This window comes from Lutra lutra, chromosome 3 (assembly GCF_902655055.1).
Source record: "Lutra lutra chromosome 3, mLutLut1.2, whole genome shotgun sequence".
Classification (NCBI taxonomy): domain Eukaryota; kingdom Metazoa; phylum Chordata; class Mammalia; order Carnivora; family Mustelidae; genus Lutra; species Lutra lutra.
Window position 1 is genome coordinate 12522933 of NC_062280.1, and position 15330 is coordinate 12538262.

The window sequence follows — 15330 nt, forward strand, 5'->3', positions numbered from 1 at the left end:
ATTTTTTAAGCATTACTAAGGATAGTCGAGATTCAGTAGCATCAAGATTGGAGATTCATATTTTAAACTTTGTGCAAAGAAAGGATGATAATATTTTAACTGGCTAATGGCACGTTATCATTTGGTATAATTGGTTATTGACATTTTTATGTAAAAATTAGGTTTTGATTAGAACACAGGATTAGACAGTTCAGTGAAAAATAATGGCCCCTAAACCACTAAAAAACATAGAAGACATTCATAGAAAATACTCCAGTATTTTAAATTAGGAAAGAGTTTGTATTGCTAAAAAAAGGATGGGTACAATTGAAAAACGATTTGGGGAAAAAAATAATAGAGGGAGATCCTACTATACATCATTCTCTAAAATAAATTTTCGATGGATTTAAATAAAAAAGGGGATATATAAAGTAAGAAGAAATTGTAAATAAATTCATGTTAGATAGGAGAGGACTTTCTATACCTAGAAATAAAGATAGAAAGATTGAAGCCATAAAGGAAGCTATTGATGGATTTTCTCAAAAAAAAAATTTTTTTAGAAGGCTAAAAATGAGGGGCGCTTGGGTGGCTCAGTGGATTGAAGCCACTGCCTTCGGCTCAGGTCATGATCCCAGGGTCCTGGGATCGGGCCCCACATTGGGCTCTCTACTCCACAGAGAGCCTGCTTCTTCCTCTCTTTCTCTGCCTGCCTCTCTGACTACTTGTGATCTCTATCAAATAAATAGATAATAAAATCTTAAAAAAAAAAAATGGAAGGCTAAAAATGATAAAAATTAAAGGCTAGTGCCAGACTGGGAAAATTAAATAGCAGATAAAGCATTAATATTAATGATTAAATAGCTCTTATAATCTATCACAAGGAAAAATCAAATCACCAGAACTATCAGGAAGAGGAAAGGGCCAAATATTAGTGAAATTAATTCAATTATCTAAATAGGAAAAATAGGAATTAATAACAAATGAGAAGGCAAAATATACATAATCAACTGAAGAAAGGTTAGTGGAGTCCCAATTTTAGGTAAATTAGATTGTAGAGGCAGGTTAGTGCTTTAGAGGACAGCTTTTAAGTGGAATTGCCTATGTTTAGATCCCAGCTCTGTAACTTCCTGGTCCTGTGACCTTGGCCTTTAACTCTTTGAACCTTAATGTCCTCTTCTGCATGATGTAGATAATGGTAGCATATCTATGAAGAATTACTGTAATTGTTAAATGTGGTGAGCGTGTGTCCTGGCAATAGGAAGAATGCAGTAAATGTTAGCTGTCATTACTATTTTATTATTGTGTCTATATATTCCTGTGTTTTCTAAATTTTCTGCAAATCTCTCCTTTTAAAAACTTTTTTTTTAAAAAAGATTTTATTTATTCATTTGACAGACAGAGATCACAAGTAGGCAGAGAGGCAGGCAGAGAGAGAGAGAGGAGGAAGCAGGCTCCCCGAGGAGCAGAGAGCCTGATGCGGGGCTCGATCCCCAGACCCTGGGATCATGACCTGAGCCGAAGGCAGAGGCTTTAACCCACTGAGCCACCCAGGCGCCCCTCCTTTTAAAACTTTTAAAAGTCATTTTTCGGGCTGCTAAATACATAGTCTTTGTAGTAAAAAGATAGAAACTCAACCTGTGTGATCAATGTTTAGCTCCTTTGTCAGTTTTATAAAAACTCGCCAAAGAGTGCGTACTTTATCACCTAACTTAATCCACATTTGGATAAGGAAAAGATTTGTATAAATGTTCCTATAGAATAATGCTCCCAAGACATGTGGCTTCTAGCGTTATTATAAATTTGATACCTAGTACAACAAGTGAGCAAAGATGTGCTTATACATTTAGTACCCTGTAAAGAGAAGAGATGCCATTCAGTAGGTGGGTGGGTGGGTGGGTGGGGAAAGTCAGGGAAGGAGCTCTGTGTTGCTGATCAGCTTGCAGGGCTGAATTGAATTGCCCTGAATAAATTACTAAGACTAGAATCAGACATAGCTGTGGGGAGTGTAGAGTTAGTACAGGAATTGACTTGGGGAGTAAGAGAAAGCAGCTAATTAATTAACAAGACCTGGAAGAACTGTGGAGAACAGTTAGCCCTAAAAACATTGCTCAACTGTTTGTTACGAGTTACTTGGTATGAAGCTCCTTCCTTCCACTGGCTCTTTAAGAAAAAGTCTTTAGTAACTAAGGTCAACATTGTTCCCAGATGCTTTTTGTGTGGTTCTCTTTGGAGAACTCTAAGAGGACTGAGATCAGCATCTGGATTTAGGAGAAGGACAAGAGAGTAGATGCAGAAGCTGGATGGTGAAGGGACAGCATACAACTTTGGTGTCTGCTTTCTTGTTGAACAGACTAACTTTTGCATATCATGTTTCGAGTTTTGCAGTTCTTTTCTTTTTGGTTGGGGGAGGGGATGTTGGGGAATGTAGACATTCTAATATCAGAACAATATAGCCAAGTATAGACAGAAAGCTCATACGTGCCTCTGTTCTGCTTTCAGCTACTTTCCTCTTTATCCTTTCTTCTCCCCACACCTCATACGGGTAACTGCTTTATTTCTTTATATTAAAACAAAAACATTAAATATATCCTTTCTTACACAAAAGGTAACATACTAGCCCTACTTGTACTATGCCTTACTTTTTTTAATGTGACATATCTTGTAGATCTCTCCATATGATTACCAGGAATCCTACCTCATTCTTTTTATAGTGCTGCTTAGGATAGATCTAGAATGGACTAATCTATTTAACTAGGCTCTGGGTTGGACACTTGGGTTGTCTCTTGCTCTTGGCCTGACATTAGTGTAGAAAGCCTTTTCCTCTTGCATTATTAATTTTTCCCTCCCTCCTGGATTATTCCCATCCAGATGCAAAAACGTTATCTCCTATCTCCCATCTTTAAAAACAAAAACAAAAAAACTTTTTACTCAGATCCCCCACCCCTAGCTACTCTCATTTTTCTACTTTATAGCAAAACTCTTTGAGAGAATTGTTCTCACTGTCTCCAGTTTCTCCTGAATCCATACCAACCAGGCTTTCACCACCACTCTTCTGAAAGTGCTCTTCTGAAAATTGATCTCCACATTACTAAAACCTCTAGATATTTCTTGGTCCTTATGTTGGCCTTCATGTGACTTTTACAATACTACATTCTCCTAAGTTTCTTCCTATCACTCTGATTGTTCTTTTTCAGTCTGTTTGCTGGTTCCTCTTTATTTCCCCAACTGCTGGATTTTGGGTACCCCAGAACTCCATTCTTGTACTTCTCTCTTCTAGCTACACTTTTCCCCTAAATGATTCATCCATTCTCCTGGATTTAACTGTTGTTAAATACTCATGACTCCCAGATTTGTACCTGTAGCCTGGCCATCTCCTTTGAACTCCAGACAATACCTAGCCAACTACCTATTTGGCATTTCCCCTTGGATGTCTAAGAGGCATCTTAAATTTTACATTTGCCACCAAACCAGTTCCTTTTGGGGTCTTCATCTCAGGTAATTGCAATTTTGTTTTCCTATTTTTTCCTCATACCCCATATTGGATCCTTCAGCAAATCCTTGTGCTGCCCTAAAAATCAGTCCAGAGTGTTACCACTTCTCATAACCCTGACTTTGACCACCCATACAAGCTACTGTTTTCTCTTACCCAAGTTTTTGAGTGGCATCCCAGCTTGGGCTTCTTGCTCCTGCCCTTGCCTCTATATTCTCTTCCCAGCATAGCAGCCAGAGAGACCCCATTAAAACTCTCCAGTGGCTTCCTCTGTCATCTATTGCCCATTGTTGCCTGAAAATTGAAACTTCTCTCACCTCAGTGACTACTCAACTCCTTCCACTCTAACACCTTCGATCCGCAGACCTCCTCCCACTCCTCAAACACAAGCAAGCTGCCACCTCAAGGCTTTTCGACTTGTTCTTCCTTCACATGGCCTACTCCCTTATTTCAGATCTTGACTCAAAAGTCACTTCAGTCAAGACTTCCCCGACAACCCTAAATAAATCTGAGTCCTTCCCCACCCCTGCCCCAACATTTCATGTTCTGCTTTTCTTGCCTTCATTTTTCTCCTTATCACTTAACGCTATATGACACATAATTTTACTTATTAATTTTATCATTCATCTCTCCAGAACATATGGTTCTTGAGGATAGGATTTTTGTCTGTACCACACCAATGTCTAGAACATACTAGAAAGCAATAAATTTTAATAAAATGTTGGATACTGCTTCCCCATTAAGAATGATCCTTTTTTTTTTCAAGGCTAATGTACATATTTACAATACTTCTGTTATTTAGCTTTTTAAATAAAAAAATAATATATTTAAATTACTTTTTTAGCATCTATAGTAATAAACATATGATCTTTCTTTTTAGATGTATTAATATGATGCCTTATATATTTTTTAAAGATTTTATTTATTTATTTGACAGACAGACATCACAAGTAGGCAGAGAGGCAGGCAGAGAGAGAAGAGGAAGCAGGCTCCCTGCTCAGCAGAGAGCCTGACGCGGGGCTCAATCCCAGGACCCTGGGATCATGACCTGAGCTGAAGGCAGAGGCTTTAACCCACTGAGCCACCCAGGCGCCCCTGATGCCTTATTTTAATAGCTTTCCTAGTTTTGCAATTCTGTAATAAATTTCAAAAATCATTTGTTACTGTGTTCCTAAATTCCTTTTGCCAGTATTTTGTTAGGAATTTTTAAATTGCTATTCATAAGTAAGGTTTTCTTCTTACACAGTCTTTAGCCATTGATAAAAAATATTATAAATACTGAACTCAGGAAAAGAATTTGGATGTTTCCTTTTCTCTGTGATCTAGAAAATTGATACAATATTAGAAATATTTTTCTTAAATGCTTTTTAGAATTCCCCTGTGAAACCTTGGTCTTGCTTTGTAGGAAAGGTTGTTCTTTGTTCACTTCATTTCTTCTATGGATATTGGTTTTCTTGGGAAAATTTCTCTCTTTTGTGGTCAGTTTTATTGATTTATATTTCTTTAGAAAATTACTATTTCATTCATGTTTTCAAATTGATTTGCATAGAGTTGGCCAAAATACTCTGTCATTTTTAAATTTTGTCTGTGTTTTATTTTTCCAGTTGACTAATTTTTTTGTATTTGGGCTTTACCTTGATTTTGTGCCCCAGTAGATTAGGTAATTGTGGCTTTTCAATTTTTTTTCTTTTAAAAGAACCATTTTCTGGGTTAATTTTTTTTTAAATTTTCAATTCTACCATTTTGGTGTTTCAAACTTAATTAATTTTTGCTTCTTTCTTTAGTAATAAGTCATTTCTTCTTTCCTGTGGTTTATTTTATTGTTACTTCCTTAACTGAGGTAGGTCCCTACTCTATTTTCTTAATTCCTAACTCTGTAGGAAGGTACCATTTTTGATACTACGTGGAAGATTTTTATCTTTAGTTTTGGTAAATTTGACCCTGATGTATCCTGGCATGGATTTCTTGGAGTTTATCCTTTTTGGGGTTTACTCAGCTTGAATATGCAGATTGGTTTCTTTTGCTTAGTTTGGGGCATTTTCAGCCATTATTTCTCTAAAATTTCTTCAGTTCTGCCCTCTTTCTCTCCTTCTGGGACTTCAGTGACATGAGTGTTGTATCCTTTGTTATGGTCCCATAAATCCTTGAGCCTCTTAGTTATTTTTCAGTCTCTTCTCTCTTGCTCAGATCAGTGCTTTCTGTTGCTTTATCTTCAAGTCCACATATTTCCTCCACCTTTGTTTTTGAGTCCATTGAGGTTTGTTTTGTTTTGTTTTGTTTTTTTATGTTAGTCACTATACAGTATGTCATTAGTTTTTGATGTAGTGTTCCAAGATTCGTTTTTTACATATAATACCCAGTGCTCCGTGCAATACATGCCCTCCTTAATACCCATCACTGGGCCAACCCATACCCCCACCTCTCTCCCCTCAAAATCCTCAGTTTATTTCTCCGAGTCCATGGTCTCTCGTCGTGCATCTCCCCTCCGATTTCCACCCCCTTCATTTTCCCCTTCCTTCTCCTAATGTCCTCCATTCTATTCCTTATGTGCCACAAGTAAATGAAACCATATAATTGACTTTCTCTGTTTGACTTCATTCAGCATAATCTCTAGTCCCATCCATGTTGATGCAATTTTTAATTTACTTTATTTTGGTTATTTTATTTTTCAGTTCTAATTCCCACTTGGTTCCTTTTTATGTCTTCTCTTTATTTGCTGAGACTTTCTGTTTCTTTGCTGCGATTTTCTGTTTTTTCATTTAAGCATGTTAGGGATTGCTTATTACAGCATTTTTATGGTGGCCGCTTTCAATCCTTGTTAGGGAATTCCAGCATCAGTGTCATCTTGGTGTTGGTGTTGTGATTGTCTTTTCGTGTTCACATTTAGTATTTGCAAATTTAGGCCTTTTCCTAATTCTTGGTGTGGTAAGTTATTTTATATTATATCTTGGACATTTGGGTACTGAATTAAGAATCTCCAGCTCTTATTTAAACCTTCTATTTTAGCAGGCTCCCTCTGACATCATGCCTGTGGTAAAGTGCCCCCTACTGCCAAGTTGGAGGGGGTCAAAGTTTGGGTTCTTTACTCAACTTCTATTGTCACCCTGGGAGGGGTGTCTCCTGATTGATGGATGGAGCTGGGAGTTCAGGCTGACACCACCCTGGCTGGGACAGAGGGGAGTGCCTCATGACTTTCTGGCCTCCACTGACAACAGGATTGCAGGAATTATGAGGGGGGGGAGGTTGTTACAATTGCGGAGTGGTGAAAATGCTGACTTTGTACTAGACCTCTTCTGTCACCACTCTTCCTCTAGAGAGGAAGAGGGGCTCCTTGTTAGTCTGGAGTCCCTGTGTGTTCTCCACAGACATTGTTGGCGCAGGGGGTGTCCTCATTACCACTGGACTGTCCTTCCTCTCCTTGACCTTTTCGGACAGTACCACTGGTCTGGAGGAGAGTTGGCCTTGTTAATAGCCTGGTGAATATGGAAGTCTAGGCTCCGCATTTGGCCTTTGCACCTTTGTCAAAAGTTAATTGACCTCAGGGTGCCTGGGTGGCTCAGTCATTAAGGGTCTGCCTTCAGCTCACGTCATGATCCCAGGATCCTGGGATCGAGCCCGGCATTGGGCTTCCTACTCGGTGGGGAGCCTGCTTCTCCCACTCCCCCCTGCTTGTGTTCCTGCTCTTGATGTCTCTCACTCTGTCAAATAAATAAAAAAGAAAAAAAAAATTAACCCAATGTGTGTGGGTCTGTTTCTGGACACTGTTGTATTTCATTGATCTGTTTGTCTGTCTATAGGCTAATACTATACTATCTCAATTATCATAGCCCTCCAACTTTGTTTTTCTTTTTCAAAGTTGTTTTAAGTATTCTGCATCCTTTGCATTTCCATGTGAATTTAAAATTAGCTTGTCCAGAGAGAGTCAATTATCATATGGTTTCACTTATTTCTGGAGCATAACAAATAACATGGAGGACATGGGGAGATGGAGAGGAGAAGGGAGTTGAGGGAAATTGGAAGGGGAGGTGTACCATGAGAGACTATGGACTTTGAAAAACAACCTGAGGGTTTTGAAGGGGCGGAGGGGTAGGAGGTTGGGGGAACCAGGTGGTGGGCATTAGGGAGGGCACGTATTGCATGGAGCACTGGGTGTGGTGCAAAAACAATGAATACTGTTACCTGAAAAGAAATTTTTAAAAAATTGAAAATTAAAAAAAAGAAATAAATTAAAATTAAAATTAAAAAAGAAATAAAATAAAACTAGCTTGTCAATTTGGCCATACTCTTGTTTCTATTATAGGTTATCACTGTAATAGGAAGACATGGTTGTGGGTTGTGTGATTTTACGGTCTTTATTAAATAATTAAAACAGTTTCAAAAAATGTATGAGAAGATTTAGAAAATATAGATAAGTGAAAACTTAAAAGATACATCAAAATCCCCAGACTGTTAATTTTACAAGTTCATTAAAAAATATAGATTATAAAATGCAATAATATAATACATATGTAGACATGAGCATATTGCATATTTATGTAGAGCTACCACATGTAGGGTATACATGACATGTATTTATTCATATGCAGAGAAGACAGTTTGGGAGTTTATATACCAAAATATTAGTATTGATTATTTTGGGGGGCATGATAAAGGATGAACTATGTTTTAACCTTAGCACACTATTCTCTTTCTACTATTGAAGACTAATGCCAGAATTGTTGTATTACTATTGGTATACTTATATAATTTGGTGCTTTAATAACAACATTTAATGAGATTAGAAATTATTTTTCCTTTTCATTTTCTTTTTCCTTTTCAAAAATAGTTTCATCAGAGTCCTTTTCTACCGTCAACCAGCAAGAAGAAACGGGTCAGTAAACAGTGCACGTTGATGCGTCTTCCATTTGCGAGGTAATTGCTTCAAACTTGGTTAAATACTTGCACACTTCTAGCTAGGTAAGACTTTGACTAGTTTTTATTTATTTTCTTTCTCGAAACATAGAAAAACATTTTAAAATAAATAATGAAATACTTGTTAACATTGTACCAATAAAAGAAATTGAAGGCATAACCTAATAGAGCTAAAATAATATTCAGCTTCCCACAGACTCTACAGAAGAAAGAAGCAAAGGTGAACCTTCAGTTTCGTGGGTTTGAATTATACTGGTTCAGAGTGTTCAGATTTTTACGTAGCACATTCAGTGTTTGTGTGTGTTACCCAGGGTTTGGGTTTCATCAATGTGTAGTTGCCGAGTAATGTAGGAATGTAGGAATGAGATGGTCTGTAGTTTCCTGCTGTAGGTCTTTCTCCAGAGCTGCAAGAAGACCAACCCATCAACTGAGTAACCACGAGCATCTGTAGTATCCTGCTGCTCTGTGGTTCTTTCCTTGTCCCCTAGGTCCCCACTGGCATCATGTCGTTTGCTGGGTAAATCTGATGACTATTTCTATCTTCATTATCTTGCGTACTGCCAGATATGAGAATTCCTGCTCTTCTTTATCTCCATCAACACTTGTTATTGTCTGTCTTTTTCAGTTTAGCCATACTGAAGGGTATTACGTGGGGGTTTTAAATTTAATTTCTGTGATAATTAATGAAGTTAGGCACCTGTTTCTATGTGTTTATTTTCTTTTTATTAGGTTGTCTTTTTTTTTTTTTTTACAGATTTGCAGTTCTTTTTATACATTGTATATAAATTCTTTGTGCATTATCTTTTACTCTTTGACTTGCCTTGTCAGTCTTAATGGCGTCTTTAGATGAACAGAAGTTCTTTATAAAAATCTAATGTATGTATCTGTATATGTTCATCTGTTTATCCCCCCATGGTTACTACTTTCTGTGGCCTTTTAGAAAATCTTCACCAGTTGGAAGGCCATGAGGCATTCTCTTACATTTTCTTTTGAAAGCTTAATTATACCATGACGAATATAAATGAATCAGTCCATAGCAAGCTTTAGCATTTTCCCTTTTACATTTAGATCTTCAGTCTACCTAGAATTTGGGGTATGTTGTAAGGGAAGGGTCATAATTTGTTTCATATGAAAATCCTGTTGACTTTGTATGACTGGATGTGTATATGGATCTGTTTCTGAACTCACTATCCTAGTACATGAGTTGTTTTGTCAGTACTACACCGTCTTAATCACTAGCTTTATCATGAGTCAATATTTGATAGTGTGGGCCTCCATTGTTTTTATTTATGTCTTTATTCTTGAATATTATCTTGACTCTTTTGGCCCCTTTGCATTTCCAAGTGAATTTTATACTCAGCTTGCCAGTTTATACATACACGCACTTAAACACACACACACACACACACACACATACATACATACACACACTCTCTCTCTCTCTCTCTCTCTTTTGGAATTTTGATTAGGATTACGTGTAATTCAGTTTGGGGGAAATGGACACTAAATAAAATTGAGTGTTCTATCTGTGAACATGGTATATTATCATTTATTTAGATATTTTGTCTCAGTTTTATAATTTCTTGAATAGTTATTCCACATCTTAGATTTTTTCTACTTATTAGATATTTAGTGGTATTCTGAATGTTACTGTTTTAAAATTTCATTTTCTTCTTGATGCTAGTATATAGAAATAACAGCTAATTTTTGAATATTGACCTTGTTTCCAGTGACCTTGCTATTAATTTTAATAGTTAATCTGTAGGGTTTTTTTTTTCATTTTCTATGAGTATAATTTTATTATTTACAAATAGGGACAGTTTGTCCTTCTCCCCTGCAGTTTGTAGGCCTTTAATTTTTTTCTTATCTTGTTGCAGTGACTTTTTGTTCAATAATTAATAAAAGTACTAATGGTGGACATTCTTATTATGTTCCCATTATTTAATATGTTTGCTTTTGGGTTCTTATAGATTCTCCTTAACAGATAAAAAGTTCCTTTGGGGGCGTCTGGGTGGCTCAGTGGGTTAAAACCTCTGCCTTCAGCTCAGGTCATGATCTTAGGGTCCTAGGATCGAGTCCCACATCGGGCTCTCTGCTCAGCAGGGAGCCTGCTTCCTCCTCCCTCTACCCGCCTCTCTGCCTACTTGTGATCTGTCTCTGTCAAAGAAATAAATAAAATCTTAAAAAAAAAAAAAAAAGTTCTTTTGCACTCCTGATTCTCATGAATGGCTTTTTAATTTTATCAAATGCTTTTTATGTCACTATCAAAAATATATTACTATTTTCTTTTTTTCTATTAATGTAATTTTAATATTTTTTCTATTAATGTAATGAATTTTAAGAATTGATATTTGAATGTTAAATCACCATTACAATTCTGCAATGAACTGCTTCTGATGATACATCCTTTTGATATATCACTAAATTTTACTTGCTAATTTTTTAAGGGATTTTTCCTTGTATGTTAATAATAAAGATGCTTTATATTTCTTTTTTGTAATAATTTTTCAAGTTCTGGTATTTATATTATGCTGGTTATGGTAAGTGAATTGATAGTGCACTAATTTTTTTGTTTTCTATCAGTATTTATGTAAATATTTTTTTTTCCTTTTAAGTTTGGGAGAAGTTGTCTGGGACCTGTACTTTTCTTGTGGAAAGATTTTTGATAACATCCTATTTTAATAGATAGAGGAATATTCAGATTTTCTGTTTTTTTCTTATGTCAACTTCGTTAATTTTTCATAAAGTTTGTCCATTTTATCTAAAATACCAAGTTATTGACATATAGTTGTTCATAATAGCTCTAGTTACATGTTTAATGTTTGTAGGGTATGCAGTATTCTCTTTTTCTTTCTTAATATTGACTATTTGTGTTTTATAAATTTTTTTCTTGATTAGTTTTACTCTAAGGATTTATCAGTTTTATTTATCTTTGCTAAATGAATTGTCTTTTGGGCTATGTTGATCTTTCTTTTTAATATATTTATTTCCTGTTGCATTTAGTCTGCTCCTTATTATTTCTTTTCTTCTTACTGTTTTGCTTTTTCTTTTTTTTAATTTATTTTTATATTTATTTTTATTCTTTCTTTTAATTTCAAATTTTTATCATTACTGTTTTTGTTTCTTGAGCTAGTTTAGATTATAAATTTTCAGACTTTCTTTTAAAAAATATGCATTTAAGGCTTTTGTGTAGGTACTGCTTTAGCTGTACCCCACAATTATTAATATGTCATATCCTTTTTATCATAAACTTCAGAATATTTTCTATTCTCTATTCTGGTATCTTCTTTAACCCATGGATCATTAACAAGCATATTCAATTTCTAATCACCTTGATTTTTTTTTTTTCTCTAAGTACTTTCTGGTTTTGATTTCTAGCTGATTTCCATTATACTTACAAAACATAGATCAAATGATTTTAGTCTTTTGAAATATATTAACATTTGCATAAAGACACAGCTTGGTCTACTTTGGTAAATACTTTGGGTGCACATAAAAAGTATATTTTGTGGTTGCTAGATGCAGTACTTTATATATGTCAGTTATGTCATGTTTATTGATTATATTGTTCGGAACTTCCATATCTTCTTGCTTCTCTTGTCTATTCTATCAGCTCCTGAGAGAAACGCATTCGTCTCCCGCTCTGATTATGGTTTCATCTATTTCTCCTCTTAGTTTTGTCAGTTTTTGTGTTACGTATTTTTAAGTTATTAGTAGATGCATATAAGTTTAGGATTGATTTGTTTTCCTGATGACTTGTTTATCAGTATGAATTATTTCTAGAAATGATTCTTGCTTTAAAGTCTGCTTGTCTGATATAACATTTCCCTGCTTTATCTTTTTCTGGAACTTTACTTTCAAACTGTTATATTTAAAATGCATATAAGTTCTTTCTTTTTTAAAAAGAAGAATTCATTGTAACATCTCTTTTAATTAGAATATTTAGTATATTTGCATTTAATATCATTGACAATATAATTGGATTTATACCTGCCATCTAGCTATTTTCTATTTGAGCAACTTGTTTTATATTCTTCATTCTCTAAATAAAATACTTATTATTTAATTTTTTTATCTGTTAACGTGTTTTCTTCTACTCTTCCTACTCTGGTGATAGCAACATTCATCCTTAGATTTTTTTTAACTCTTTAATACCATACATACATATATTTTAATCCCACAAATTACTACTTTCATTGTTTTGTGTAGTCAAGATTCACTTAAATTACCTACATATTTAACTTTTCTATTTTTTCATATTGCTTCCTGCATTTTTTTAATAAAGATTTTATTTATTTGAAAGAGAGTGAGAGAGAGAAAGCACAAGAAGGGGGACAGTCAGGGGACAGTCAGAGGGAGAAGCAGACTCCCTGCTGAACAAGGAGCCCAACACAATGCCGGGCTCTATCCCAGGACTCCAGGACCATGACTGAGCAGAAGGTAGATGCTTATCTGACTGAACCCCCCCCCAGGTGCCCCACTTCCTGCATTTTTTAATTGCATTACCATTCACAGTTGTTTTCACCTGCTTTATTGAAGTAGAATTCATAAGTAAGCTTCCTTCATTTTGATAGTCCTTTTTAAAATAATTTTCCTTCTGCTGAAAGAAATTCTTCATCATTTCTTTCAGTGCATGTCCTGGCAGTGCATTCATTCATCTTTTGTTTTTCGGGGAACATACTTATTTCATCTTCATTATGAAGAGTATGTTTACAATTATAAAATTTGATGTTGGGAATTACTTTTCAGCAATTTAAAGATATTATTTTATTGTCTGTAACTTCTGTCTTTTCTTTTGAAAAAGTTAGCACCTTTTTTGCAAGTTGAAGAAAGACATTCATTTCTTATTCTGATTTGCTCAGTGTTTTTATAATGAATTTGTATTGAATTTTATAAAATTTTTCTTCTGTATCTGTGGAGAGAATCATGAATTTTCCCCTTTATATCTGGTTTCTTCGATGTTTTTTCTCAGTTTTTCTTCTATTTCATATTTCACTGGTGTTTGCTCTTTATTATTTCCTTTATTTTTTTTTTAAGATTTTATTTATTTATTTATTTGACAGAGATCACAAGTAGACAGAGAGGCAGCCAGAGAGAGAGGGGGAAGCAGGCTCCCCGGTGAGCAGAGAGCCCGATGCGGGGCTCAATCCCAAGACCCTGGGATCATGACCTGAGCCAAAGGCAGAGGCTTAACCCACTGAGCCACCCAGGCACCCCTATTTCCTTTATTCTTAAAAATTGAGATATACTTCACCTGTTTGGTAATGTGGTGACTTCAATTTGTGTTAAACCAAATTTATATCTCTCAGATAAGTTCCACTTGGTTTTGGTGTATTATTCTTACTATATATTAATGGATGTGATGATAACTTTAAATTTTTTATCTGTGTTTATAAGGGATAGGTCTATAATTTTACTATATCTTTGATGAGTAGGGTTTTTTTTGTTTTAAGTTTTATTTTTGTGAGACACACAGAGAGAGAGAGAGAGAGTGTGTGTGTGTGTGTGTGTGCTTGCATGAGCGCGAGGGAGGGGCATAGAGATAAGCAGACTCCCAGCTGAGCAGGGAGCCCAACATGGGACTCCATCCCAGAACCCCCGGGAACATGACCTTAGCTGAAGGCAGACACCCAACTGACTAAGCCACCCAAGCACCCCCTCTTTGAGTTTTAACAGGAGTTGTGCTGGCTTTGTAGAACAAGAGAAGAAGTATTCCCCCTTGACGCATTTTTTTCTTTTTTTTCTTTTTAGAGATTCAAGTATATATTTATTTTTATATTTTACAGAGATATTCTGGAGCATTTTTTCCCCCAACCTCAAACATTTTCTCCTAATGGATAAAAAGTGGGTAAATTTGTAACGGACATATTTTTACATTTTGTCAGGCACACACACACACATTTATACACAAACACACAAATGTTCCCAAAAACAATCTCACGATGACACATGGCAGTAATTCAGAAGTGAAGCGATTTTTGTTGTTGTGTTTTATCAGACAAGTAAACAGCCTTCATTTAGCTCTATCAGAGCTGCTTCTACTGCAGTTGATGTGTAGTTGGCAAGAATAATTTTCCTTTTTTTTTTTTTTGAAAAAAAATTTTTTTTTTAATTTTATTTTTTATAAACATATAATATATTTTTATCCCCAGGGGTACAGGTCTGTGAATCTCCAGGTTTACACACTTCACAGCACTCACCATAGCACATACCCTCCCCAATGTCCATAATCCCACACCCCCCCTCCCAACCTCCCTCCCCCCATCAACCCTCAGTTTGTTTTGTGAGATTAAGAGTCACTTATGGTTTGTCTCCCTCCCAATCCCATCTTGTTTCATTTACTCTTCTCCTACCCCCTTAACCCCCATGTTGCATCTCCTCTCCCTCATATCAGAGAGATCATATGATAGTTGTCTTTCTCCGATTGACTTATTTCGCTAAGCATGATACCCTCTAGTTCCATCCATGTCGTCGCAAATGGCAAGATTTCATTTCTTTTGATGGCTGCATAGTATTCCATTGTGTATATATACCACATCTTCTTTATCCATTTGTCTGTTGATGGACATCTAGGTTCTTTCCATAGTTTGGCTATTGTAGACATTGCTGCTATAAACATTCGGGTGCACGTGCCCCTTCGGATCACTACGTTTGTATCTTTAGGGTAAATACCCAGCAGTGCAATTGCTGGGTCATAGGGTAGTTCTATTTTCAACATTTTGAGGAACCTCCATGCTGTTTTCCAGAGTGGTTGCACCAGCTTGCATTCCCACCAACAGTGCAGGAGGGTTCCCCTTTCTCTGCATCCTCGCCAGCATCTGTCATTTCCTGACTTGTTAATTTTAGTCATTCTGACTGGTGTGAGGTGATATCTCATGGTGGTTTTGATTTGTATTTCCCTGATGCCGAGTGATATGGAGCACTTTTTCATGTGTCTGTTGGCCATCTGG

The 15330-nt window shown here is 35.9% G+C and overlaps 1 protein-coding gene across 2 annotated transcripts in view; it reads left to right on the forward strand.

The window, feature by feature from the left end:
* SGO2 (shugoshin 2) overlaps positions 1-15330 on the forward strand; it is a 48517-nt gene that overhangs the window by 8145 nt on the left and 25042 nt on the right. For both annotated transcript variants that reach the window (XM_047720830.1, XM_047720831.1), the window contains exon 5: positions 8295-8380. In XM_047720830.1, coding sequence (XP_047576786.1) covers positions 8295-8380 — 86 coding nt within the window. The remainder of the gene's footprint in view (positions 1-8294; positions 8381-15330) is intronic.